The following is a 27844-nucleotide window of genomic DNA, read 5'->3' on the forward strand; positions in this document are numbered from 1 at the left end:
ATATGCGAGCGCACCTCCTTCTCCTCACCTGCGCTCGCCCCCAGAGCCCCAGCTTTGGCCAAGGCGTGGGACCCGCCCGCAGCATTTATACAGCCAGCCCAGCCTCAGCCGCTTAGCCTTTATTTACAGGCAAACAGAGGCGATGTGACAGGTTGCCTCGCTGGCCGCCTCCCTGCCTCCCTCCCGTTACCTGTTTCCCATTCTCAACCCCATGAACCTTTGGAGCGGAGCTGAAGGAGCAGTTTCAGGGACATGACTTTCTCTGCCCCTGATGCCTTCCAAAGTTAAGCTCTGGGCTGGCCCATATTCATTCATTCATTCATTCATTTAAAAAAATAAAAAAGCTGTGCCACCAAGTTTAAAAAAAATCAAGGCAGTGAACAGCGTAAAATCAACAACAAAAGTGTGTTCATAAAATAAGAACAAAACACATCACAGATCACTAGGTCGGATTAATACATTGAGATAGCTGGATCCATAAGAACCAACTCCTAGCGGCCAAGGTCCCTTTACCCCCCCCCCCAATTGAGGGAATCAGGGGCCCCAAAATTGATGGACATTTTGCCACATCATGTGGATTACCTGAGGCCCCATATTTTATTCAATGTGGCACCCCTGGGATCACCTCCTGACAGAAAGTGTGAGTGAATTGGGGAGTTTTAAGCAGGAACCTAAATGTCAATTCTATAAAGGCCCTGGCCTTTATATCTCAAGATACTCTTAGTGGTGCCATATTATCTCCATGTCCCCTTTGAGGTCCACAATAAGGATCTTCAGTCAAAATCCAAAATCTGCTTTGCCACTAAGAAGCTGGTGCGCACCCCACCTTAAGTTTTGAGCCACCGCAAATCAGACACCCACAAGTCTAGGAGGGAGTCCTCTATGAAAATCCCTGCGCCACTTCATTTTGGCCAAACAACCTCCCCTAGTGACCATGTAGAATTGAGAAAAGAACTAGGAGAAGGGGGCACACCACAAAAACCTTTTTGGCCAGCTCATATCACGGACGCAACAAGGAGGAGATTGTAGTTTTGGGGTACCCTAGCATCACAACTGGCCCAATGCTTCCTTTGGGTGCATGACATGGTCAAGTATATTACCCCATTCAGTAATAGCCAGCATATAGGGGGGGATATAACAAGGAACTGAGGGTGCACCCCCAAATTAAGCTTTCAAGTGCTTCACATAATATACTGGCACCGGCGAATGTGTTTCCTCTATGAAAAACCCTAGCCAAGCATACAGCCCAAAATCTTCAGATTCACCCAGGAAACACTAGCCTACTGCCTTTGTGCCAATAATTGCCAATGTATATAGAAAAGAATAAGGAACTGGGATGCATGCATACCCTAATTAATATGCTGAGAGAATCAGGGGGTTGTTGCCTTCAAAACACCAATATTTTGTGTATGCTAATGGATCCTTGTCCTCATGTTTGTTTATGTTTTTCTTCAAGCGTACGGGCTACTTTTCCTTCTCTTTTTCCTGATGCAAGGCATATGATAACAGGAACTATAACAGCTATTAGTTATTTAGACTTTTGCTAAAGGAAAAACTGGATACCAGTTGTACAAATCAGCAGTTTTATGTGTTAGCAATATATAAGTAAGTTGCAGATTATAGTTAGCATTTTTGCAGAAATACTGTAGAAGGTAGGCTTGTAGTTACTGGAACTGTGGCATTTGAAACTGGAAAATCCCAACCCAACATTTGGTCCCAAAACAGTCACCACTTCTACTCCTGTGTATTTTCTGTTATGGTAGCCTTTCCAGTTTGGCTCTCCACGCTACCACTATGACTCAAAGCCCAAATCTGACAATTCTCCCATGTGCTTGAACTAGTATTCTTAATTAGTGTGGAAGTTGGAGCCCAAAGATGAGCCATTTTGCTTAACAGATCCTTAGCTGAAAGGTACTCACAAAGTCCCCTGCACAAATTGTTTGTGGAAATAATATTTCCCCATCTCTTGCAGTTTCCCAGGGTTGTCGATGCTTCTTTTCAGTTGGCAGTGACCCCATTAGTGAAAATAAGTGGACCCTCTGCATCTTTATTTGTTCCTTATATGGTATATTAACGAATCCGCTGCCTGAACCAGGTGGATAAATGTAAATATAGATAGGAACTGTCCCAATACAGAACAAGTAACAGAATTTGAGTTTTGTTGTAATAAATATATACATGCAGAACATTACAATAATGGGAAGTTATCAGAGTACGAATTACTGTGGCCAAACTATCCCTGTCTAGGAACAGGTGTGGCCTAAAAACCAGCTACAGATAGGAAAAGGCACTCTATGTCGCTGGAGATTCTTGGGTCTCTAGAGACAAGGTGGAATTCAGGAGAACCCTTGCTACACACATGCTTCTTCCAGAGGAGTGCAACAACACCAAGAACAGAGCGTGTTTATTAATACTGGACTGTTGTTCATGTTTATAATAACCGGATAACCACTTTTGGACTTTCTGTTTGGAAGGAAAAATGAATGAAGTTGAAATGCCCGGACTTGAAGCCTGGAAAAAACATCGCCTAGCAGCTGGAGTTTACTCTGGATTTAACATCTATTTGGAAGAATCCTTGTAGATATAGCTGGCAGATAGTGGGAAGTCCTTTTTACTCATTTTTAATATTTATTTTCCTTTTAATTCCTTTACGATTTCCTTTAATGTTCTTACTTCTTCGCTCTCTTGCCTTTTCCTCTTGTTTCTTCCTTCTGGCGTTTTTGTTTCTGTTCTGCTTCAGACTTTTGTATTTTGAATGGTCCTCTACTCAAGAGTTAACATGCAGGTGTTGGTTAGTTGATAAAGAACCCTGTGTGAGAGACAAGGAAGATCTCCCAGGGTGGGAAGGTGGAAGAAGAAAGGGAAGCTCCCAGGTGAGAGTTGGGAGGGTTCACCTTTCTCTGTGTGGGACAATAAATAAACCTGTGAAAGAGGACTTTGTATTATTCTCCCTCCCTCTTTTTTGTTTTTGTTGATATTAATTTGGTTGACATGGAGAAATAGGGTCAGGTGTCAGCTGCATACTGGTGCAGATCATACATAAACTGATTATACGTAGACAAAGATATCAACATACTTCCATGTGTACAAATATGTAAGAATTTGATTCTAAATTAGATCCTACAATTCATTTATAATGAGAAAATTTACTCATTGCTTCAATTCACAACTTATGTAAAACTTTCTGTCTTTTTTTAAATAGCAGGTTCTTCTTACTGTATTCAATAAAAATAGAGCGAATTGTCATAAACTTAAGCTTGTCATTCTCTTCTCTCTTCTTCTAATAGTCTGTTTTTCCATTATGACTTTTTCAGTTTTTTCCTCCCTGTTCACCTACAGAAGGTATATTGTCTGTGGTGCTGTTTTTTTGTTTGTTTCAAATATGTGATCAACCATGATGTTTACTAGCACATTTGTGTCCTTCACATGGATAGGAAAGCTACCTATTTATCACCACAGCCAACTTTTATATCACCTGCAGCTAAGATCAGAATAGTATCTTTTTCAGGAGATGGGACAGCATTTCTCAAACGGTAGACTGAGGACCACCAGTGGTCCTCAGTTGCACAGTCCACCCAGTGCCTCCTCATCTGCTCTGTCCCCTAGGCATGCTGCAGCCTTGGGGCTGAGGCAGAGGTTCAGGAGATGAGGAACAGAGGTCTCCCTTCCCTAAGAGAAAAGGGCCAGAAATGAAGGAAACCAGAAAAAGATAAAAGGTTTGTTTTTCAACGGTGAATAGAAATGCTTTTATTTAAAAATAAAAGTAAACTGTGAATAGAAAAGAACTGGGTGTAAAGTTTTAAGAACTCCTGCTGAGTCAAAGAAACAACTCCATAGCCACATATATGTAAACTATCCATCTGGTGTACATCCATCTCAGTTTGCACATTTTTGTAGAATTCCTGAGAGGTTTTTTAACCACTGTATTCATGTGATATAACTACTGGAAGGAGAAAACTGACTTTTAAAGAAACCAATCCCTTTGCGACAGATGAATGGGAGAGCAACTAATATATATATGTGCAAAACAATTGACCAGGAACTTTTTATAAGCCATTTTCCTTTATATTTATTGGAATTACTTGTGCAGCTGCAGCTAACTTAATTGGAGTCTGTGCCATTGTGCATACAATAAAACCGCTAAAAGCAAAGTATTTGGATAAACTAGTATCTTGCGTTTGTGGTCACTCTTCTTGTCTGGGACCATCTTGTCTCATCATATCATTTTGCTTGGCCTCCACTCATTGATGTTTGCACCCATGGACAAGACCTTGTAGATAATCCCCTGCTCCCCTGATTTCAGGTGTGCAAGACACAGTGGGATTGTGTTGCTCCATATTACTTCAAAGGGTAGCACGGGAATTGGTGGGGAAACGACAAAAGCTAGAGCAAATGGAAGTTCCATAAAATCCCAAACAAATGCACTTTCCACTGGTTGAGATTTCAAGTATTGCACATAAAAACACAGTGGTAGGCAAATTTCATTGTGAGGGGGGTCATAGCTAACTAGATCCTCAGGTTGTATCCTCATCCTTCAGACTAGCAGCTGTCACAGAAAATATATATTGTCACAGCACTATATTACCACTACAGGTCATGGAGTAGGCAAGATCTTTAATGCAAGAACTCAACAAACGTATTGTCATAACTTGGCAGTGCCTTTACTAAGTTTTGCAATAAAAAAATGGTGTTCAGTACAGTCCCCAGAATTTGCAAGATCAGCTTATTGGAGTGCATCATAATGGCATTGGAACAGCAAACATTTGGGCGCAGGTTTCAAGAGAGAATCAGCAGACTCAAATGCAACAGATTTCAATTTTCTCTCATATGCTGAAGAAACTAGAGAAACCCAAAACACAAAATTTACTTACACAAACAACATTCTCCCCAACAAGCTCAGATACATATAAACATGAAACTCTGCATACTCATTGCACTTTTTGGTATTAATATACAGAAGCACCATTCTAAATCTTTGATTTTTTTAAAATTAAAAATACCAATTCCTCCCTTACAGTGTACACTATAGTATTTATTTGGGCTAGTTTTGACCAAATAAATTCTTATGGAGCAAAGTAAACACAGCAGTTTGTTGTTTATGAATTCCAAGTTAAGACACGTAGGAAGATAAACCAAGCTTAAACAATCTCTTTTATTAACAAATCAACATCCAAGCAGCATACTGGAACCAATGTAAAAAAATAAAAATAAAACCTTTCAGTTGCAGATAATGAAGGTTTTAAGAAAGAAAACATGTCACAAATAACTAATCACCATAAAAAGCCAGTTTTGTAAGTTACATATATGTGTTTTTCAGGGGTATCGCCCACTGCAGAAAGAAAATACAACATATTCAAATTCTTGAATACATGAAGTAGATAAAGTATACTATAGTAAAAATCTAAAGATGGGGAAAGAAGAAACTCTCAACTATAAATAACTATGCAATTAAATGTGAAGTCCTTTAAAATTTATTTTAATGCTTTTTACTGTTTGTCAAGTTATCTGGATGTAGCATGTTTCACTATGCTTATTCTTCTAGCATCATGGTTTGATGTAGTTTAAAAAGCTTCTTCTACATTACTATAGCTGGCGGTTGTACAATCTCCTACCTTTTTCAGTTTCAGTGTAAAACAGTGGATAGAAGCTGAACAGTGGTTAATGGAAATTTCCATTTTAAACTGCTTTACATTTTCCTTATAGGCTTAAAAAGATTCTTCACAGTATACTGACAGCACACCACTTACTGGTCTGCATCCAAATAACCACACAAATAAAGCTGTGTGCTCAAAGGAGGTATGGACTTGTATTTCTTGAACACCAGCCCTCCACGAGACATGGCAAATCTCTTTTGCAGCTTAATGGAGTTTGTGTGACATGCCATGGGAATCTGCCATTCAAATAAGGACAAGAACAAAAATCAAAGCAAAACTTCCACTGCGCCTTTGACACAAGTAAAGTAGGTCTTTGGATCCTAGCCACTATTTCCATTGCAAAATAAAATATGTTTGGCAACCTAGCGTTTCAGCTACGAACGCAGAGCATTTCCCTTTAAAGAAAATAGACCTTGTTTTTACAAAGCTTAGGAGAGTAAAGACAGGAACAAGAGACGATTCATGTTGATGCACGTGTATTAATGATGTCCTTGTGCTGCATTTACTGGCCTTTCTTATCATGTTTTCCACCTGAAGAACACTGTAAAGGTAAGGAGACACATGTGAGAAAAGGAGTGAAGCTATCTTTATACAGGGTAACTTGTGCATCAGGATGACCACAGAGTTAATGTGTACTATGGGCTGCCAATCCTTGGCATGTTTGGAAACCTAAGAAACTGTTGTGGGCACCACTCATCCTCCACTGCAAACACACACACACACACACACACACACACACACACACACACCAGTGCAACCTCTCACATATGCACAGTCCCCCTCTCCATCTCCCCACCTTAAAAAAAGGTTTGAAAACGGCTGCAATCTTGAGGAAGATATAAACTCCAAACAATGGCTTGGTATAGGAAAAGCTCTCTACTGTAGCCAATAAAATATTTAATTCAAGCCTAAGTGTGTCAGGGGAGCGGGATTGCAGTGAAGAAGGGGAGGCTAAGCTCTCCAGCTGTGACCATCCTCTCTGAAAATTGTCTCCTCAACAATTAAGCTTCAAAGAAGCCTTCTACTGGCTCCAATAGAAGGCTTTTTCAAGTCTTATTGCAGTATGAAGGAGCATTGTCAGCATAAAGGTGTCACAAAACTGCCTCTCCGCCAGTGCAATTAGCCTTGTAAAAAGTACCCTAATAGCTACAATTGAGGGTTTTGCTCAACTCTAAGTTGTTTATTGTGAATATTCCTATCTGGGCTGTTTTGTTCCTCCCAGCTAGCGGGCAGAAGAAACAAAACACAATCCCAGGTTTAACATTATGTTGGAACCAGGGATCAAAGCATGATTAGTAACCTGAGAGCAAACCTTGGCAAAGATCATGGCTTGCTGGGAGTGAAGCAAACCATGATCTTGAGGTTTAAACCTATCTCTAGTTGACTTTCAAAACTATTTTCAGCAGTTTTCATGGTATGTTTCTAAACTGTCTTGAGACACATGTGAAAGGCAAATTATAAATTAACAAAATAAAGAAATGGTTTAGGCATACTGTTGCTTGTTTCCTCCCCATGTGAGTGAAAAGCAGGGGTGACATACTTGTGTATTGCAAAAACCATGATGGTTTATGGTTTACTGTGACATGTGAACCAAATTCAGAATCTTGTTAAAGAAGGGGAAACCCCCTTTTTGAGTTTCTTCCTCTTCCTCAGTGCTACTATTCAAGGAACATACAATATTATTGATGAAATAATCCACGTTTGTTTTAAAACAAAGTAGGTTCCAGTTCAACAACTGTTCTGGGAAAACTTAAGAGTTAAGTATTCTCATTATTCTGAAAGAACATTGTCCAGACGTACACAGAATTAAAGATTGTTGTCTGATAAATTTTCTTTTGGATCCAACACACACAACACGGCTAGTCTAATTCCAGGAAGTCTTGCTCGAGCAAATCAACTGCTTCTACCACCTTACCTGCATTCTGTTGTATTCTTTAGTAAGTTGGTCATATTCTTTTCTAAGGCCTTCACACCGCTTCTGAGTTGTAGAAAAGTCATCTTTGGCCTTGCTGAGAGCTGCACAACACAGGAGTAGTATTATTCAACACATGAATAACAGCATTAGGACAAAATACTTGAGCATTAAATGATAACTGGTTTTTGTTGTTTTGTTTTTTTTTAAGATTACAATGCTATATAACAGGATAACAAATAACTGCCGCATGCCAGGAAATCCTTGCCAATGGGTGAGCTGCTTTTACACAACTCATGTTCAACACATACTAACTGCATAAGGGGGATACAGCAGAATGCTGAAGTTTGTGTGAAAAATGTAAAAGGTCAGCTTGGAAGAGAAAAAGTCATGTCTAGAGATCTGTGTGCTGATGGAAGGAAAAAGGAGCTTCAGGTACTGAAAGGAAAGCGGCGTAGGGAACAGATGAGATAGTGAAGCATTGCTGCAAATTCTGTTATAATAGTATGGTTTTGGTGGTGCAAGACTGCTATATATGATTTAATACATCAAAGCCTTCCTATTTTATAATACATTATAAAAAGTACTATTAAGAACATTATCCTCCTATTTTTAGAATATATCACAGGGTGGTGTAAATCTTAGAAGCAATTGAGGGTTAAAAAAATAATAAAAGTAATTGGCTCTATAGCATTTATTCATGTTAAAGAAGTTGCCATTATATTAGATTGCAAATTCCATTTTTCGGTAACTTGATCCAACAGTAACTAATTACTGAGTGTTTTATGAAGGACTGGCAAGGTGCTCTAGTTGTAACTAAAAACAATTCTGTCTTTAATCATAACCAAGATATCTGGAGATAGTTGAAGGTGAGCACAGAAAAACATTTATTGCATTGTTGCTATGTTTTGACAAAAATACACTTGTGACTGGATGGGTGAGGTCTTCTTAGCAGAAGAATGTCAAGGTCCAGCATACGAAAAACCTTCCTCAGTCTAGACTTAGAGCTGTAAGATGACATTCTGGGGGAGTTCGTGGGATGTGGGTGGGCAGGTAAGCACTACAATGCCTATATAAAATTGCATGGAATATTTTTTTCCAAGGGCTGTTTTCCAATGATACCAGATTGTGAGCAGTTCAGATTCCCTAGCTTCTTCAGCAGCCTGCCCGTCTGTCTCCTGGCCCCATTCCACTCCAATCTCCGCTTCACCCTGTTACCTCTACAGCTTCCAACACCTCCCAGTCTGCTCCCTCTAACTACTCCTCATTGTCCCACCACCATTTCCCTGGCTCTGAGCCTTCTTCCCCTAGGGTGCCCCTTGGGGGTTCCCCAGTTGGTGTCTCCCCCCACCAGCATCCAGCCAGCCCATGGCATCATGCTAGGCTCACTTCACCCTATATCCTAATATTCCAATGAAACGTAACATAAAATAGTGTTTAAGTGCACAAAATGGTTAAACACACAGAAATACAACAAATTTAATACTGGCGTTCCGTTCTCTTCAAATATACCATGGACAACATAATGACACTATTTCAGTTAAGATTTTTCTGTTCTCAGTGTCCTTAGAAATAGGAAGCAACCTTCTGTGGACCTACTCACTGAAATGGGGTAGAATTGCTCTGAAGTTGCCAGAAGGCTGGGTTTTCATTTTAATGCATCTGAGTGGAGTATTTGAACAGCTTTTTACATGCTATGAAAAGGTTATTTGTCCCAAGCCACATTTAGCAGAGTAAAATAGATGCACTTCAGTAGAACTTGTATTAAGCTTCAGTCGAAACAAAAGGAAGTTGTTCAGCAGTGCCTGGAACACTGCACCCTAAAGTCAGCAGCGAGTTGTAGGTCCCTTGAAGGTGAAATATTTTTGCTACCTGTAACAGAGTGCTTATTACCACATATGCCCTATAATAAGCATTTGCCAATATAGTTCAAAAGACAAACATGCGTTACAAATGCATGTGAGCTGTACAAATAGCCCAGCCGAATGTCTAAGGATTTTACCCGGGTACAGGAAAAACTTATTTTCAAACTCAAACTAGGAGTGCCTACTGCTTGCTAATGTTGGTTCACCAGCTATGGGCCATTTCTGGACTGGGATAGTCTGGAATCAGTAACCCAAGCTCTAGCAATCTTACATTTGGGTAACTGTAATGCGTTGTATCTGGGGCTGCCCTTGAAGACTGCCTGGAAGTTGCAGAATGAAGCTGCTCAGTCAGATAGGAACACATAACAACAATCTGAGAAGCACTGCAATGGCCATCTGTGTGCTACTGGGGCTGGTTCAAGGCTTCTAAAGTGTATATATTACAGGGCTTATATATCTACAGAATCGACTTCTATAAAATAAGCCAAGACAAGCATTAAAATGAGCAGGGGGCTCTGCTTATGCCCTAACCCCCAAGGATTCAACATACAGGGATGCACAACAAGGCCTTCCAATTCTGGAAGCCCCTTCTCCTGGGCTATGTTTGTGTTGCTTGCTTTATTATGATCAGATGTCAGTTGGTAGGTTTTTTTACTCTGGCATTTTACAAATAGAGGCTAGATTATTTCAATACTGAATAGCAACAGATGGTTTTGCTGTTGTTTTAGTGGTTCTGAATTTTATAAATATTTTCAAGTATGTTGGCTACTGTACCTTTTTATTGTATATATTTTGTACATCGCCCCAAGCTCCTTTGGCATAAAAGGAATGGGGGAAAAATGTTTCAGCTGTCTGATGCAGAGGCAATGTTGGCAGTTTAGTTGCCAACTACTGTAAGACTATTAAGACACTAACTATTAAGACACTAGGATGCCAGAACACAGTATCTGATACAAAATTTTGCTTATATATAAAGAGTGAATGATTTTGCATTTTACATGTAGTGCTGGGTTTACATATAATACACATTCATGAAAGAATGTATAACCTAACACGCTACAGAGAAACCAGAGGCCCACAGCCCAGGCTTTAGTTAATAAATTCCCTATGCACTAAATGGGCCATCAATAGACTGCGGGAAAATCTCCTCTCCCCAAGCTGTCTTCTGCTTGCCCCCCTCTTTCTCCCCAGGAGCGTTCCAACCTCCAGCCCATGCTGTTCTCCTGTCTTCTGCCAGTTTCTACTCACCCCAACCACACTCTTTCCACCCTGAGCTTTAACAAGTTCCCTATCTGACACTTGCCCTTCCCTGAGGCACATGCTTTTTCAATTTCTGTCCATCCTCTTTCATGGATTTATTGCCTGCTGAGAGATGTTCATGGTTGCAAGCTCAGTAAAATGCAAGATATGGTTATATGTTCCCATGGCATGTTTATATGACAAACAGAAGCCTTATGAGTAGCTTTAGGTTAATTCCCAGTCATTTTGAGAATAGGGCTTGATACCCATCATTCAGCCCGGACACTGAGATCTAGCTCCAAGGGCCTTCTGAAAAGTTCCCTCACTGAGAGAAATGAGGTTACAGTGAACCAGGCAGAGGGCCTTCTCGGTAGTGCAACTCCCTTCCCTCATAAGTAAAGGAAATAAATATCTGACTTTTAGATGACACCTGTTTGGTGAAGCTAATGTTTGATGTCGTATTGTGTTTTAATTTGTTGGAAGCCGCCCAGAGTGGCTGGGCTAACCCAGTCAGATGGGCAACATATTCTTCTTCTTCTTCTTCTTCTTCTTCTTCTTCTTCTTCTTCTTCTTATTATTATTATTATTATACCTGCTACTATATATGGGACACCTCCTAGGTGATTTAGAGCTACTGGAGAAGTCTGGAACACAAGTTTTAAATGATTCTCCCTCATTGGCCCAGTGAGAAAGAACAAACCGCAGTCCATATGTAACCTTTCTATGCCCCCTGTTCATAAAGCAAGTTTGTCAACTTTTATAAAATGACTTTAAATTATTTGGGCCATCTCTGATGCTGAAGCTGTGCAACCTCCTGTGTACTCTCAAAATCAGCTGGAAATGGTTAGGTGCACATTTGGAGAGAAGTTGGAGGGATTGGGGCAGAGAGAAGATAAAAGTCTTGTTGTGCCAGCAGAACATAATTCAATCCTTTAAATCTGAATTTAAGAGCCCGTTTTTAAACTTCAAATAAGACAACTGCCTGCCATTGGTTCTTTAGGAAAATGTCAGTTAAAAAACTGAACACATTCAGGAACATCAATATTTTCCCTCTCTTGTGTCAGTTCTAGTGTCGAATTTTACAAAGCTACTTTCAATTTTGATCATAAAAATGACTTTGTTGTTGCAACATTATAGGTTAACTTGCTGCATAGCTGTCTGAATGAGCAGAGAAAAACTCTATAGCAAAGAGTTCATCAAGGAGAACAATGTTATTACATTTATTTTGTATACAAGCTATGTCTGTTTATAAGAGCCAGCAAACATTGTGTAAACGTTACTTTTTCCTCCTCATTTGAAATGTCATCTTTTTTTGAGAACACCCGATACATAGAGGCATGTAATTAAAACTCATAATTAAACAGGTATACCATTGTGCGTTGGAAATATTTATAAATGAACACAGGCATCAATACTGCTGCTATTAAGCATTTTTATCACATATTTCAGGGGCTTAAATGCACACCTCAGCAACCTTTACAAAATCCCAATGGGCCAACATTATTCCCATATTGCAGATAGGGAAGATGGACTGAGAGAAAGGTGACTTGCCAAAGGTGTCTGAATTCAGAATTGTCTAAAGTGCAGATTGAGTTCCTAATCATAACAACTCTCATGCTTACATGATTATCTAGTAATTAACTTTGCGTGTATATCAGGGAGGGACAACATCGTCTGACCACCTTGACTGGAGGAGCTGGCAGTGTTACAAGTGCCACATAATACCTGCTATGCATTTGTAATAACTTGATCTTTTAGTGGCAGCACCTGCACTTTGGAACTCCCTGCCAATTTATATGAGACAGGAGACTTCACCGTACCCTTTTTGCCACCTGCATTTTGTTTGTTTGTTTATTTATTTATACAAGTCTAGTCATATGTTTGGAGGGACGCGGGTGGCGCTGTGGGTTAAACCACAGAGCCTAGGACCTGCCGATCGAAAGGTCGGCGGTTCGAATCCCCGCGGCAGGGTGAGCTCCCGTCGTTCGGTCCCAGCTCCTGCCTACCTAGTAGTTCGAAAGCACCCCTAAGTGCAAGTAGATAAATAGGGACCGCTTTCTAGCGGGAAGGTAAATGGCGTTTCCGTGTGCGGCGCTGGTGCTGGCTCGCCAGATGCAGCTTAGTCACGCTGGCCACGTGACCCGGAAGTGTCTTCAGACAGCGCCGGCTCCCGGCCTCTTGAGCGAGATGAGCCCGCAACCCTAGAGTCGGTCACGACTGGCCCTGATGGGCAGGGGTACTTTTACCTTTAGTCATATGTTTAGAAAGTAGATGCAAGTTTTAATCTGTTTTTGGCTCTTTTTAACACCCCCTTCTTGGGTAAGATGCTTAAGAGGGTGGCAGGCAGACAGCTCCAGGCGCCCTTAGAAGAAGTGAAATAACTATACCTATTTCAATCCGGGTTAGGCTCACTTCTAGCCCTGAGATGACCTTGGTCACCCTGACAGGCACTTTTCGTTGGGACAGAGGGAAGATATCCCTATCGATTTTCCTTGATCTTCCTCAGTGGCTTTTGTTACCATCAACCATGGTATCTTACTGGATTGGCTCTACGGGTTAGAAGCTGAGGGTGAAGTGATACAGTGGTTCCATTTCTACCTACAGGACAGATTTCAGAAATTAGCATTGGGTGGCCTGTGGAGCCTCTAAGGCAGTTGTAGTTTCGGGTCCCATAAGGTTCCATCTTGTCCCCCATGATCAACGTCTATAAAAAGCTACTGTGGGATGCCGTCAGGGGATTGGAAGAAATGTGCCAATGGTGCGCTGGTGACACCCAGCTCTAATTCTCCTTGAAAATGACTCAGAAGCCACATTTAGTACAGAACATGGCTGCCAGAACGCTGACCAGAGCAGGTAGCTAGAATCACTTTCACGCTGATTCTGAAAGATCTGCATTGGCTACCCATATATTTCAAGGCTGAATTCGGGGTACTGACAATAACTACCTTTAACAACTTGGGACCTAATATCTGAAGCAATTCTTCTCCCTGTATCATATTTCCTAAGTTTCAGGGGAAGCTGTGGTTGTTGTCACACCTTTTGGAATACTACACTAAGAGGTGATTCATGGTGGCACCCTGAATTTGGAATGCCTTCCCCCTAGAAGTACACTTGGTATTGATGCTTTTATCATTACAGGGCCAGATAAAGACTGATCTGTTTGCCTGAGCTTTTGCTGGATGCTCTCAATGGTGTGCTGCTGCAGTTAAGGAGACTGTGGGTGGCTCCATGGGTTTTATGGATTATAATTTTAAAGATGGGTTACCTCCCTTTAATTCTAATGGAATTCTTATGCATTTTAAACTATATTGCACTCCTCTCTGCACAATCAATAAACCGTTTTACTTCTAAGACTTTAATGTTTAAAGCACAAGTTCTGGATATAAAATCCACAGAAGATGCACAATTTCTCACAAAGAAAATGCTTTGTTTAACTGAGATTCTTGGCCATGGGTCCACTGAATTTCGATAGTGTTTTTGGGCACTTTCAGAATGCTATGGATGGAATTGTAGCATTAGTTTCACTTGGAAATTCTTTCTGCATAGAATAAAAATGTGATGGCAGCATTATTGTAAAAGTCTCAAAAATCTGGATACAATAATCTGTATTCAGCTGAGAGATTCACTATGTATTTATAACTTGCAGGGCTGGTAGTATTAAAATAAAACCATTTTGAGCTTCCTGAATGAAAGCCAGAATACATATGTTCTTATGTGTTCTTATTTCTAATAAACCTCACAATTAAATATTTGGAAGCACTCATCCTAACTGGCAAAAATTCTCAGTGGGTTCGAAAGTGTTCACTAAAGTCAGTATAAACTAGGATAGAGAGTTGTTCCAGCTAGGATTTTGAAATGGATGCATTTGTAAGTTTGCTTTAAAATACATAATGGTTATGCAATGTTCTGCACACAGTCAAAGAAGTACATTTTAGTTGTCTGGGCTTCACAAGGTCAGGAGCAATGCTATACAAGACCTTCATTTCAGCCTAGTAAATATACAGAAGGGTAACAGATCTTGCAAGATCCAGAACTAACACACACGGCCAGGAAAAAATCTGCCTTATCTCAGTGTTGTTTCATCAAGACAGCCCAAGTCAAACACAGAAGCAAACAATAAGTGAGGGGGGTCTTGTTATGAGAGGAGGAGAACAATTTTGGGTCTCTTCTGTTCCTCTTAAAGAAATGTTACTTTCAGTTCATAACTTCAGACAGTTTCTTATGTTGCACATTTTAAAAGTAATTTCTTCATACTAGCACAAAGACCTGACCTCAGGCCCAATCTTTATGTCTTTGATTTTTCTGTTATTGGTTTTCTTCTGCCCTTGCATGGCACAAATCTGGGCCATCACCCAGCACTTTACCGACAAAGTACCTTTTATACAATATTTTATGGTCAAAACCCTCTTTTGGGGGCTTTCAACACAGAAAACCACAAGATAAAGCAGTGTGAAATGGCAAAAAAGTACCGTGTGAAGTTTTCTTTAATTCGTCTTTCAGCTTTTTCACTTCTTCCTGTAGCTCTTCATCGGACACTTCTCCCTTGTCACATTTAGCTTTCATTGACTGGTAAAAGGAAAAAAATATTAGTTACTTTTCCTGATTACAATTACTGTTTCAGAGTAATTGTAACAATAACAAAAAGCGAAACAGGTGCAATAAAAAGCAGAGCCTACATTTTGCTTTTTCCCCTTCAATGGTGGTTTGGAAGAAACACAGTAATTTGCATATAACACACTTTCTGCTCACCTAGACCCATCGTTTTATAAACAAAGGTTCTCATTTGATTTTCCCTAGCGCTATGAATGCTTCTGTATTAACCTTTACCTGATCCCGAATAAAGGCCTTTGCTGCTATGGACTTCCTATCAATTCAAAATATTAGAGACCAACCCAATTTCTAGAATAATATATTTACATATGCCTTAACAAAAAAGAAGAAGGAAAAAAGCATTAATTACTAACTTACAGTTACAGATATGATATGTTAAAATCTTTATAATTAGTAAGTCAAAAGGTTTGGCGTCTTCTTCATTTTGTTCAATTTGACACTTTAACTATATTTGACACATTCATCTCTTTTTGGCCTTGCCTTTTTGAGCCTCCATTTAATTGCCACTGTAACTTTCAATTAAGAGCTCTTTCAAGCAGGGAATCTGGACAACGTGCAAAGATGTTTAGCTGCTTGAGTAATAGGACTTTTGGCTTCTCCACCCCCCTCATTCCCCCCAATCTAAACTGGAAGGTCCTCCAACCTTCCAGTGCAAGTTTTGGATGTGGATAGGGAGTGAAGAGGAAGGATATGCCCTAATGCATGACCGGACATTCATTTTAACTATGTTGGATCTCACCCCTGGACCATTCTCCTGGTATGCCCCACAGAGAAACTTACGGTCTTCAAATAAAAACATCCTGAAGGTCCCAGGCCACAGAGAAGTTAGGCTGGCCTCAACTAGAGCCAGGGCTTTTTCGGCCGTGGCTCCGATCTGGTGGAACACTCTGTCACAAGAGACCAGGGCCCTGCGGGACTTGACATCTTTCCGCAGGGCCTGCAAGACAGAACTGTTCCACCAGGCCTTTGACCTGGGCACAGCCTGACTCCCTCCCTCGGTTATCTTCGCAGAGCTCTGGCCCAATGGTTGCCAGTGGCTTGAATTAATTAATTTTATAATGAATGATTTTAGAGTGTTGTTGTGCTGTACTTTTGTACTGTTTTATTGTTGTTAGCCGCCCTGAGCCTGGCTTCGGCTGGGGAGGGCGGGATATAAATAAAATTTTTTATTATTATTATTATTATTATTATTATTATTATTATTATTATTATTATTCTACGTATGCTGTAAAAAGCCATGAGGATTCATATGCATTTCATAAATGTGTTTCTCCTGCAAAACTGGATACTGCACACACAACAATAATCATCATAACTTTATTATTCATACCCCACCCATCTGGCTGCGTTTCCCCAGCCACTCTGGGTGGTTGCATTTGTGTTTCCCACGTATAGTCTTGCTTGATGGAATGAGACTGTGCTACATTTTATGGTGATGGGAATCTGAATCCGGAGCCTTTTTTCCTCCCTCCATTCTAAACAACTGACCATCAAAGTTTCTATCTCCATGTTTAATCTGTGTGTATGAACACAGATCATCATGTGTAGGATGAGGCGAACAGGCTCACAGCCCAAGTATGTAACACTATGCCTGCCATCTGTTTAATATTTTCTGTGCTACCAAAATGAAACACAATTATAGCAATGACAGTGACCATGTGTCTTTACCCATGTGAAATTAAGGCTTGGGGTGCTTCCAGATTAGCAGTTCCTAATGGCACCCACTCGTCGTAATTCCACTGTAAACTAGATGAAGAATTACAACTGACTTTCTATACTTCAGAAGGGTATAGAACTGTGTGTGTGTGTGTGTCCATCCATCCACACTACTGGTGGGACTTAAGGGTGGGACAACTCACTTAATCACACTAACCCTAATCTTAACCCAGCACATCTCAAAACTAATGCTAAGACAATCTATTATCGCGATGAGACGACGAAGGTGAATGAGGCAGAGGAGGGGCTGGTGCCACAGCAAAAGGCTGCTGTAAACGCCCCCTCGGAGGCACCTGATTGGGTGCCTGCCGTGGGGGGGCGTGGGCACCAGCCAGGTGGGCGGAAGAGGCAGGGGGCTCACGCCCCCCTGCAAGAGGCAGGGCTCGGGCTCCCGCCCACAACCACTCCCCTCTCTTCCAGGGAGGAGAGTCTTTGCAGAGATTAAGCTACCGTTGTGCTCTCCCCTCCCCCAAATTGATTTTGTGCAGGTTGAAAAAGACAGAAGAAGCATAAAGGAAACACTGGAGGATGATTTTGATGGGAACAACATGCAGATGACCCATAAACAGCAAGCAAACAAAGCAATTCCACAACAAACACCTAGTGTAGAATCACTCTTGGTTTACACATGCAGCAGATGAACGTGACCACCTCAGAATATGAGAGAGACTGAGGAGGGAGTGGGGGGAATGAGTTGATCAAATTCTGAAGGTCAGATATTTTTAAATGATTCCCTGTATTAAGAAATCTCTGTACAAAGAAAACAAGCACAGAACTGGAGTCCCTCACCAGAAATGACTCCGTGTATTCTAGCATCATGTTCCTCTAGACTAGGCCTATGAGGAAGCAGCGCCAAACAGATTCTGAGCTGCTGAGGGAACTAAAAAAACTTTGTTCCACTTTTATATTGCTTGAAAAGTGATAGAGATATGAAGGTATGACTAATGTTTTGTGTCAAAATTGTTAATGGATTTTAGTGTGAGCTCTCTAAAAAAAATCCATGAGGTCTGAGGGTCTTGTAAATTACTGTGCAAAATATATTACAAAAATTCCAAACAAGCCTTTCAGTATCTATACAGAAAGGTGACGAATGATTAAACAATATCACCTCAATACTGCAAAATCTTTGCTTTATGGCTCTAAGACAAATTGTTATTGCCATGGGGGGGGGGGGGCTGGATAGTACCCAGGTCTAATTCACAAGGCTAGCATGACTTTCTTTAAAACACACACACACACACACACACACACACACACACACACACACACTTGCTTAATAAGATGGCCAAACTACGAGCTGTCATTGGTTTACCTGAAGTGGCTTGCCTGAAGTGGGACAAACCACAACCTGCAGTCAGGTGACATGCTAAGCCAAACCATGGCTTAGCTCACATCAGCAGCACTACAGACGGATCAACGCAGTCCCTTTCTCCTCTCCAGGAACCCTCATACTCACGTATTCACGCTTAGCTTAGAGCAGCATGCGAACCAGGTCAAAGCGGTAAAATGCACTTAAAAACAAGACACAACCCATTCAACTATGAAACATACTTGAAGTTTTTCATTCTCTTCCAAGCACTTCTTGGCAATTTTGTTGATATTTTCTACTTCCATTTCTAGAGCTTTCTGGTCTCCCATCTTTTTTGCCAATGAAGTGATAAGGGAAATGGTACGTCTCAGTACACTGTGGAAACCAGAAAAGCCATGAACCCATTAGAAAAGAATACAATATCAATGTATAAGTCGTGTTATAAATTTTTTTTTAAGTCTTCAATAACTTTTTACTTTAAATGCTGAGAAAAGATGCTCTGTTATGTGAAACATGAACTGCTTTATTTTTTAAGATGCTATTACAACTTGCAGATGAACCAGGACCTAGATTGGCCAGGTGCTTTGAAGTCATTTTATCTAAACACTAAATGTGAGCCCCAGTTATTGCCACATAAAAAGGTAAAGGTACCCCTGCCCGTACGGGCCAGTCGTGTCTGACTCTGGGGTTGCGCGCCCATCTCGCTTAAGAGGCCGGGGGCCAGCGCTGTCCGAAGACACTTCCAGGTCACGTGGCCAGCGTGACAAGCTGCATCTGGTGAGCCAGCGCAGCACACGGAAACGCCGTTCACCTTCCCGCTGGTAAGCGGTCCCTATTTATCTACTTGCACCCGGGGGTGCTTTTGAACTGCTAGGTTGGCAGGCGCTGGGACCGAGCAACGGGAGCGCACCCGGCCGCGGGGATTCGAACCGCCGACCTGACGATCGGCACGTCCTAGGCGCTGAGGTTTTACCCACAGCGCCACCCGCGTCCCACATAGCCACCGCTATTCAGAAAATAAAAGAATTCTGATAATGTTAAAAATACATCTCATTAACAACCACTCTTTCCCCTGGTTTATTGTCTGAACTCCGCAGCAGTAAAGGTAGTTTCAGTTTCACTAGTTGCAGTTAAATCAGAGAGCATAGAAATCCTATACGTACTCACATTGTGCATGGGGAAAGAGATACGCCAGTTATGCCAACAGAATGAACTTAGTATGTGGAGAAAGGAGAAGCAAACAAGGAAATGCCAGAACAGCCCAGAAATGACAACATCATGTCCATAGACTGCAGAAGTACAGAATGAGTGAGGAACCTTTTTCAGGAGCAGTGCCACCTTACCCCAGAGAAAAACTATCAGTAACTATTCCACCCACACAAAATCACATGCAAAAAAAGCTATTTTTTCATTACAATAAAGGCATACGTTTAATTCTTACTAGTTCCACTAGAGTTTCACCTTTTACTTCCCTCACACGCTTAAAAAGTGAAGTTTGAAAAAAAAACAAAGTTCTCCAACAACCTTTCTTGGGCCTGACTGTGTGCGAGGTAGAATCTCAAAAGTAATCCCAGAAGAGTGCAAATAAGGTCAATGTACTGCTGAACTCCAAGCCCTGTTTTATAGCTATTTAAAATGCAATTGCAGCCTGAAAATTGCATGAAATTTTCTGTACTACTTTTCCTATACTTGTGAGGAATGCAAGTCTGCAGAGACATTGCTTTGATCTACTTGCAGAGGAACAAGCTGCAATTGCACAAAGGCAAAGCCCTTTCTCCTCCCTACTGAACCATCAGGTTATGACTGCAAGAACTGGAGGCCAGATAAAATCTGCCTGTGGCCCACATTCAACCTATGGGTTTCCCATGCTTGCGACATACAATATAGTGTTGATTCCTCAGTTAACTTGCCAAAGATCCAGGACAAACCTTCCGGAAATCCCCCCAGGCATCACATCCTTTGAAATCCCGGTAATGTCCAGGGCAGGGGTCAGCAACCTAAGGGCCATGGGCCAGAAGCGGCCTGCAGAGGTCGTTTGACCGGACAAAGAGCTGCCCCCGAACTCACTTCTGTGGCACCAAAAATTGTGTCTGTGCATGCGCAGAAAATTGTGGGCACGCGTGCAATCCGGCCCACAGAGGGATCTCCATGGGACCTATCTGGCCCAGGCAAGATAAACCTTGCAGACCCCTTGTCCAGGACATAAGGCAGCCCTAAACTTCTATACTGCCCATGTCCAACTCGAGACTCTAACCGATTTTGGCTGCTTTGCTAATGTTCTACCTGTGCATTTGGGGTATTCTATCAGAATATCTGTTGTGTTAAATCCTAGAGTCATCCAGCTTCAGAATAGGATTTTAGAATACAATCCTATTCAAACAAACAGGATCACAGTACCATGGGAGGTACATATGAGAACCTTATTAGCAAGCCTTTCATCTGCAGAAAAATTATGATGCAAGAGGCAGTGTTTTGAAACAACCGATACTACCATCTGTCTTCTGAAATACAGTGGTACCTCTGGTTACGTACTTAATTCGTTCCGGAGGTCCGTTCTTAACCTGAAACTGTTCTTAACCTGAAGCACCATTTTAGCTAATGAGGCCTCCTGCTGCCGCTGCACTGCCGCCGCACAATTTCTGTTCTCATCCTGAAGCAAAGTTCTTAACCCGAGGTAATATTTCTGGGTTAGTGGAGTCTGTAACCTGAAGTGTATGTAACCTGAAGCGTATGTAACCCGAGGTACCACTGTAGTACAATTCAGTGAGAGGACTGTATTAATTCAGAATACAGCATTTGGGGGAGTCATATCCATTTCCCCATATTCACTTTAATATATCCTTTTTAATTATTTACTTCCATTAGTAAATCTGTCTCTCTCAAACATGCATAAATTACCATTACCCTCCATTTTCGCTCACCCAACTTGCATATTATTATTATTATTACAAACTTGGGGTTTGAGTCATGCTTTTTTCCCCATTTTGGACCAAGTTTCTTACAAGAGGCACAAAACAGAATTACTAAGTAGTAAGTAGTACATAACTATACTTACAGCCAAAGAAACAGAGAGAATCCTGAGATATAAAGATTTCGTTGTGACCGAAAAAGTTTCATTTGAATGTGATCCAATGCATTGGCACTTGTATGTGCAGTTTTGTCACTTAAGTTAACATTTGAGTATTTCCTCACCTCTCTTACAGCATCTACGAGTAAAAAAGACAGAGTTACTTGCATTTGTTTTCCGTTGCCTTCTTTTATCAATTATTGTACATAATGCTTCTGCATCAAAAAGCTTTTGCTTTCCCCCCCTGATAAAACTTCTTTAACTTTTATTAGTATAGCTGCCCTGTTCTGGCTACTGGCAGTGGGAATCCCTCTGGCAGTAGATTTGTACTTTCTGTGGGCACAGAGCAAAGACTTTGACTGTTTAACAAGTCATGACCACGGAAATAATCTATAACCTACAGCAAGCTTTATGATTAAGCAATTTTATAAAATAGTAATGTTCCTTATAGTTTAAAAGGATGGCTTTTCTTAACAGATGTTTAATATATAGCACTTAAAAACCACAAGCTACAAGATATAGCTAACTTTGTAATCATCAGGGAACACATTCAATTCCTTATTTAGCAGTAGCTTAAAAATGCAATGCTATTTCCCTTCCTCCAAAAAAACAAAGTCATTGATGACAGAGCTCAGTAAAATTCCCAGAAACCTCACTGCACAACTGTTTTCCTTTTAGTTCAAGCATTAGTCCAAAGAGAAATAGCGCCACCTACTGATTACTTCAAAACCACTTCCTGCCACAAGTGTTCACTGGGTCTCCCATACCAAATCTGAATTCTGTTTTGTTATCTGCTAATATGCTAGCAGAACATGGCTTGTTACAGCCTCAGGTTCAAAAAGTGTAACACTAACTCTTTTGTTTGGTTTCTCAAACTCTTCACAGCAAAGATAACTCACAGTAAATATAATAATCCCTCAAACACATTAACTTTGTTGGTTCACTTAAAGGTAAAGGTACCCCTGCCCATACGGGCCAGTCTTGACAGACTCTAGGGTTGTGCGCTCATCTCACTCTAGAGGCCGGGGGCCAGCGCTGTCCGCAGACACTTCCGGGTCACGTGGCCAGCGTGACGAAGCTACTCTGGTGAGCCAGAGCCGCACACGGAAACGTCGTTTACCTTCCCGCTAGTAAGCGGTCCCTATTTATCTACTTGCACCCGAGGGTGCTTTTGAACTGCTAGGTTGGCAGGCGCTGGGACCGAGCAACGGGAGCGCACCCCGCCACAGGTATTCGAACCGCCGACCATACGATCAACAAGTCCTAGGCGCTGAGGTTTTACCCACAGCGCCACCCGCGTCCTTACACTTACATGCATATGAATACGAATACAAACATGGTTCACTTACATGCATATGAATACTAATACAAACATGGTTCACTTATACGCATATGAATACTAATACAAACAAGAGAGATTTCCAACTCACCCAGAAATAAAACAATCAACAGAACTATAATTGTAAGGAACCCCTTGTTCCAATAGTTTTTAATTCTGCTCCACACAGAGATCATAAAAACCTTCTCCCATCTGTAAAACAAAAATGCAGTGTTTCAAAGAAGCTTCATTTGTAAAAAGACTACTATGTAAGCATTTTTAAAGTGCACACTATAATCCACTGAATAATTTTTCAGCACCTTTTAAAATTAAAGTACAGTACAATGGCATCTTGCATGGGGGTTATGCTTGGGGGGGCACATATATGCAAAAATATGTACTGTATACTCAAACCACCCCCTTGGAACCGCCCCCACATGACCATCCTCACCATCCAAGAAAGACAGAGAACTTTTAAACGGGAGGTGGGATGTTGTTTTTGTTTGTTATTGTGGCATGTATTTTATATTGTAAACTGCCCTGTGATTGTTGGATGAAGGGTGGTATAAAAAGTTAATAAAACGTCATCAACATAATCTCTCTGCCTTGCTTACCAGGTTCTGGGATGCTCTCACAGAGATTCTGGGGTATTCATACAAGATCTTGCAGGACTGTCCAGGATTTCATGAGAGCATTACAGAACCCGGTAAGCAAGAAAGAAAGCTTAAATGTTCTTTCCGTGCTGAGAAAGCCCAGTGCAAAGGCGTTTTAAGATGTCTGCCTTCTGTGTAATTAATTTGTGGGATTTCAGCTGGCCAGCTTTCAACTGCATAAGGCTGAAATTGTGGAAGTTAATTGCACACAATATGCAATCGTACTGAAATGAAAATGCAATTTCTCTGTAGTTGCAAGTATACAGTACACAAAAATTCTGCAATATAGTACAGACAGTATTACTGGGCCCAAGCCCTGAGAAGGTTCCTTTATCTCCAAGAACTGACAGAGAGAAAATCGCTTTGTTCATCACATTACAGCTACAATGATGGTAACAGGTATAACTTATGGAATTCAGAGTCTAGACCTGCCAAGGCTGCTTGCTTCTAATGAGATAAGACTAGGTATCTTTAGCATCCAGGTTTAATGAGACTAATTTGCTGCTTTCAGATCCTCTTAAAGCCTTATTCTGAAGACGAAAATCCCTTGATGTGTGTATTTAAACCACACCTTCAATTATCTTGTTAGTAAAACTATCACAGAAACATGCATAATCAAACCTTCAACTGGTGGCATTGATATAGGTACAGTGCCCTTGTCCTTTATTGCATCTAGTCACTTTTAGCAAAAACTGTTTTTTAAACAAAGCTAAAATTATACTAAAGAATCTGAGAAGCAGGCTTTATATTGCCTAACTCTGGATGACTAGCAGGAAAAGCAGCTCTGAACCTACAGTCCCCGGAAAAGGACAAAGGTCTCTTAATCAGCAACAAGCAGTTAAGAATGAAGGTTGATGACCACTGCTGTGAACATACCAACATTTTATAGATAGTCTGATTAGGTTAGGATGCATGTAATGCCTCTTTTCTTGGCTTTTAAAAAATTGCTTTTATTTGTTTTATTTATCCCGTCAAGTTGCTTTGACACTTTTCTTTTGTATAAAGCGACTGATAAATGCTAATGATATAAATAAATAATACTGATATTCAAATCCCAATCAGTGTTCCTTCCTAAGTCTTAGGATAAGGTAAAGGTAAAGGGACCCCTGACCATTAGGTCCAGTCGCGGATGACTCTGGGGTTGCAGCACTCATCTCGCTTTATTGGCTGAGGGAGCCGGCGTACAGCTTCCGGGTCATGTGGCCAGCATGACTAAGCCGCTTCTGGCAAACCAGAGCAGCACACGGAAACGCCGTTTGCCTTCCCACCGTTTGCCTTAATCTACTTGTACTTTGATGTGCTTTCGAACTGCTAGGTTGGCAGGAGCAGGGACCGAGCAACGGGAGTTCACTCTGTCGTGAGGATTCGAACCGCCGACCTTCTGATTGGCAAGTCCTAGGCTCTGTGGTTTAACCCACAGCGCCACCCGCGTCCCAGTCTTAGGTTACTGGTGGCAAAAAGAGCAGCTGCTGAGTTTTGAAAACCCCTTTAGAAATCTGAGGTTGCAATTTCTCCTAGGAATAAGCCCCATTCAACACTTCTGATCCAGCTTTAGACTATGAGGCATAGTCAAAATTCCATGTGAATTATCTTTGCTTTATCTGAGTTTTCATATACACAACCCTTTATTAATGTTGATGATGTAACTTACTTAGGGAATCTAAGATGATTATAGTGTTTGGTCAGCTGGCAACTTGTCAACCAGAGTTAAGAAAGTTCCGCCTGTGCTAAGAATTTGTGGCAGCCCAAAGTTGTGTGTCTTTGTTTCACAATTTGATCCTTTTACACCAGGCATCCCCAAACTCGGCCCTCCAGATGTTTTGGGACTACAATTCCCAACATCCCTGACAACTGGTCCTGTTAGCTAAGGGTATTGTGAGTTGTAGGCCTCAAACATCTGGAGTGCCAAGTTTGGGGATGCCTGTTTTACACAGTTTTGTAGTATTTTATGCATTGTGATTTGATGTTATTTTTATTGACTGTAGACTGGTAATTCTTTATTGTGGTTGATAACTGTGAACTGTTTAATTATCATTTATTGGTGTTTAATTTTACTGTTTACTATTAGATTCTGATGTATTGCTGAATGTTGCTTTGTTTGATATAAGTTGTTTATTTTAAAATTATTGTTACTTTTATATCGGATCAGATTGTTACTATTAATGTTTGATGTTTTATTACATTTTTATGTGTTGGAAGCCACCCAGAGCAGCTGGGGCAACCCAGCCAGATGGGCGAGGTATTAAAAAAATAATATTATGATGTTACTATTATATTGGTTCTCTTCAGAAAATATATACAAGCAAACAGCACAGTATTTGTATTCTAATTACTGTGATGCAAAGAAGACCACTGCTACCATGACCAAAGTTTCTACTACATCACCACTGCCAATGGACCACTATCAATTACTGTTGTCAATGCAATATTAATTCTGATCAAGGACCACACTTGTAAAAAGCTCCTCTGAGCATCATCAGCAAAACAATGGTATTAACATTACCAATCTTACAAATTTTCAATGCCTATTATGTGCTTTTGTTAAGATTATTGTGGGAGCTGAATCAGACTTTAAAGAGGCAGAATAAAAAAATTAAACAAACAAATAAAAAATTAGGGGGGGGCCGAAATTTAACAAAGGTAATACATACAAATAATAAATACGAGTTTTTAAAGTTGCCATTTTGATTTTCTTATCACCAGCAGGCATTCATCTCACTGGAAGTAGTTCAGCTTATTTTATTTATTGCTTTGGGGAGATTCAGCTATTTTGTCTGTTACGCAAAGATGAAAAAGGGGGGGGGGGCAACCTGTGAATACATATTGGCCCCTGGAGCAAACAACGTAAGTATCAAGTCAGCTTTTTAAACGCTCTTATAAATACGGAAGAATGGAACCCGTAGGCTTATAGCACAAAATAATTTGCAAAAGGCAGTCCTAAACCCTGCTGCCAATGTTGCAATCCAATCTGTACTTTCCATTTCCATTTATTTTCTGATGAAACGGGGGTCATTTCCCCTGCGGCAATATCCTTACCTCAGAGGAGAAATAATCGGGAGGCAGAGCAAGAGTAATATTGCTATTTCGGCATAGAGAAAGGCTGCAACAGCTGTCCACTGGAAAGTCATCTTATCTGTGAGGGATCTGCAGAGACGGAAAACCCCCGGTTAGAGATCACCATGGTTTCAAAACAGACAAGGCAGGCTGAAGAGCTTCGGATTAATGTGACCCCCAACACAAACAAGGGCTTCCGACGTGACAGTTCAACATTGGGCAAAAATAAAATAAAATAAAATAAAAATGGGACCCGGCCCCCTCTCCCCAAAGAGAGCGATCTATGGGATATGGGGAAGCCCTGCAGTCCGCGTTCAAGCGACCCCATTGCCGCCCCCGAGTTTGTCGACCGGAGTACAAGGGATGAATCCGATTCTGTCACGCCGTAACTGCCACAGATACGTGTCGGGAAGAGGTTTCGTTCTCACACGCACGCGCGCCCCTTCCCCACCGACGCCGGGGTACAACACGCCCCTTCCCCACCCCGGGGGAAAACAATACTCATGGCCCTTTCACGCTTCAAAATTCCCCAATTCTGAGGGGAAGCCGTTGTGGGGAGGGGGGGGGAAAGGACCGACCCCGGGTTAACTTCCCTCTCTTTTACCTCGCTTTCCAAAGAGGCGCTGCTGCTGCTGCTGCGGCCTTTTCCCTCCTGCCTTCATCACCCGAAGGGGGCGAGGCGTCCTCCGGGGTCCTGCGGCCTCGACCCGCAGCTCCGCGAGCTCTTTCAGGGCCGCCACACGCGAGTCGTCGAAGGCGGCGGCGGAAACTGCGGGGCGAAGGGAGGGGAAAGGGAGCCGCGGCTGCAGGAGGCCGGGCGGGCCGAGCGGCGGAGCCCCAACAGCCGGGTGGGGAGAGGGCGGGGAGCACGGGCCTGGCAGCGAATGGGAGGCCTCGAAGCCGACGCTCGAAGCCCCGGCGGCGCTTTCGCTCGAGAGGAGGCCCGAACCCGGCAGGGAAGGCGGGCTGTGTGTGAGGGGACCGAGGCGGACCCCGCTCGGTGTGGCGTGTGGAGAACACGGCGAAAAGCGAGCAGGCCTCCCTTGCCAGGAGAAAAGCAACACGCCCAGGGAGATGGTAGAAGCTTACTCTCTCATTCCCTGACCTGCTAGTTTTCTTCGTGCAAGGGAGGCACGGTTTAAAACAGGCACCCCCAAATCGGCCCTCCAGATGTTTTGGGACTACAACTCCCATGATCCCCAGCTAACAGGACCAGTGGTCAGGGATGATGGGAGTTGTAGTCTCAAAACATCTGGAGGGCAGAACACAGTATTTAATATTTACAGCTACCATAAAAAAACCTACACCACAAAACTGGAATAGGCAAGTACCATTATCTACACGCCAACATGAATTTCTGATCCCCATCCAGTTGAGTAATGCAAACCACTGAAGTTGGAGTACATGGTATATGGCAGGCATAGGCAAACTCGGCCCTCCAGATGT

General features: G+C 41.7%; 1 protein-coding gene across 2 annotated transcripts; it reads right to left on the reverse strand.

Annotated features, from left to right (window-relative positions):
- Positions 1-4639: 4639 nt before the first annotated feature.
- BCAP29 (B cell receptor associated protein 29) lies at positions 4640-27607 on the reverse strand. 2 transcript variants are annotated; one of them, XM_083399915.1, is made up of 8 exons: positions 27003-27607; positions 26381-26488; positions 22804-22904; positions 21362-21512; positions 18549-18681; positions 15140-15236; positions 7570-7670; positions 4640-6195 (listed from the first exon to the last, which is right to left on the reverse strand). In XM_083399915.1, exons 1-8 carry the CDS (start codon positions 27590-27592, stop codon positions 6157-6159), a joined length of 1320 nt encoding a protein of 439 aa, XP_083256041.1. In that variant the 5' UTR covers positions 27593-27607; the 3' UTR covers positions 4640-6156. The 2 variants fall into 2 exon arrangements, with proteins under 2 accessions (XP_083256041.1, XP_083256042.1); XM_083399916.1 differs by having other exon boundaries at positions 5134-6195; positions 27504-27607.
- Positions 27608-27844: the final 237 nt, after the last annotated feature.

This window comes from Podarcis tiliguerta, assembly GCF_965153285.1.
Source record: "Podarcis tiliguerta genome assembly, chromosome: 10".
Classification (NCBI taxonomy): domain Eukaryota; kingdom Metazoa; phylum Chordata; class Lepidosauria; order Squamata; family Lacertidae; genus Podarcis; species Podarcis tiliguerta.

Bases quoted from the DNA above. Each gene is read 5' to 3' on its own strand.
- BCAP29 (XM_083399915.1), bottom strand. From the start codon at position 27,592: ATGGGAGTTGTAGTCCCAAAACATCTGGAGGGCCGATTTGGGGGTGCC. The intron at 22,905-26,380 runs GTAAGGATATTG...TTTGTTTTACAG, and splicing joins CCGATTATTTCTCCTCTGAG to ATGGGAGAAGGTTTTTATGA. The intron at 21,513-22,803 runs GTGAGTTGGAAA...TTTTACTCGTAG, and splicing joins GTTGATTGTTTTATTTCTGG to ATGCTGTAAGAGAGGTGAGG.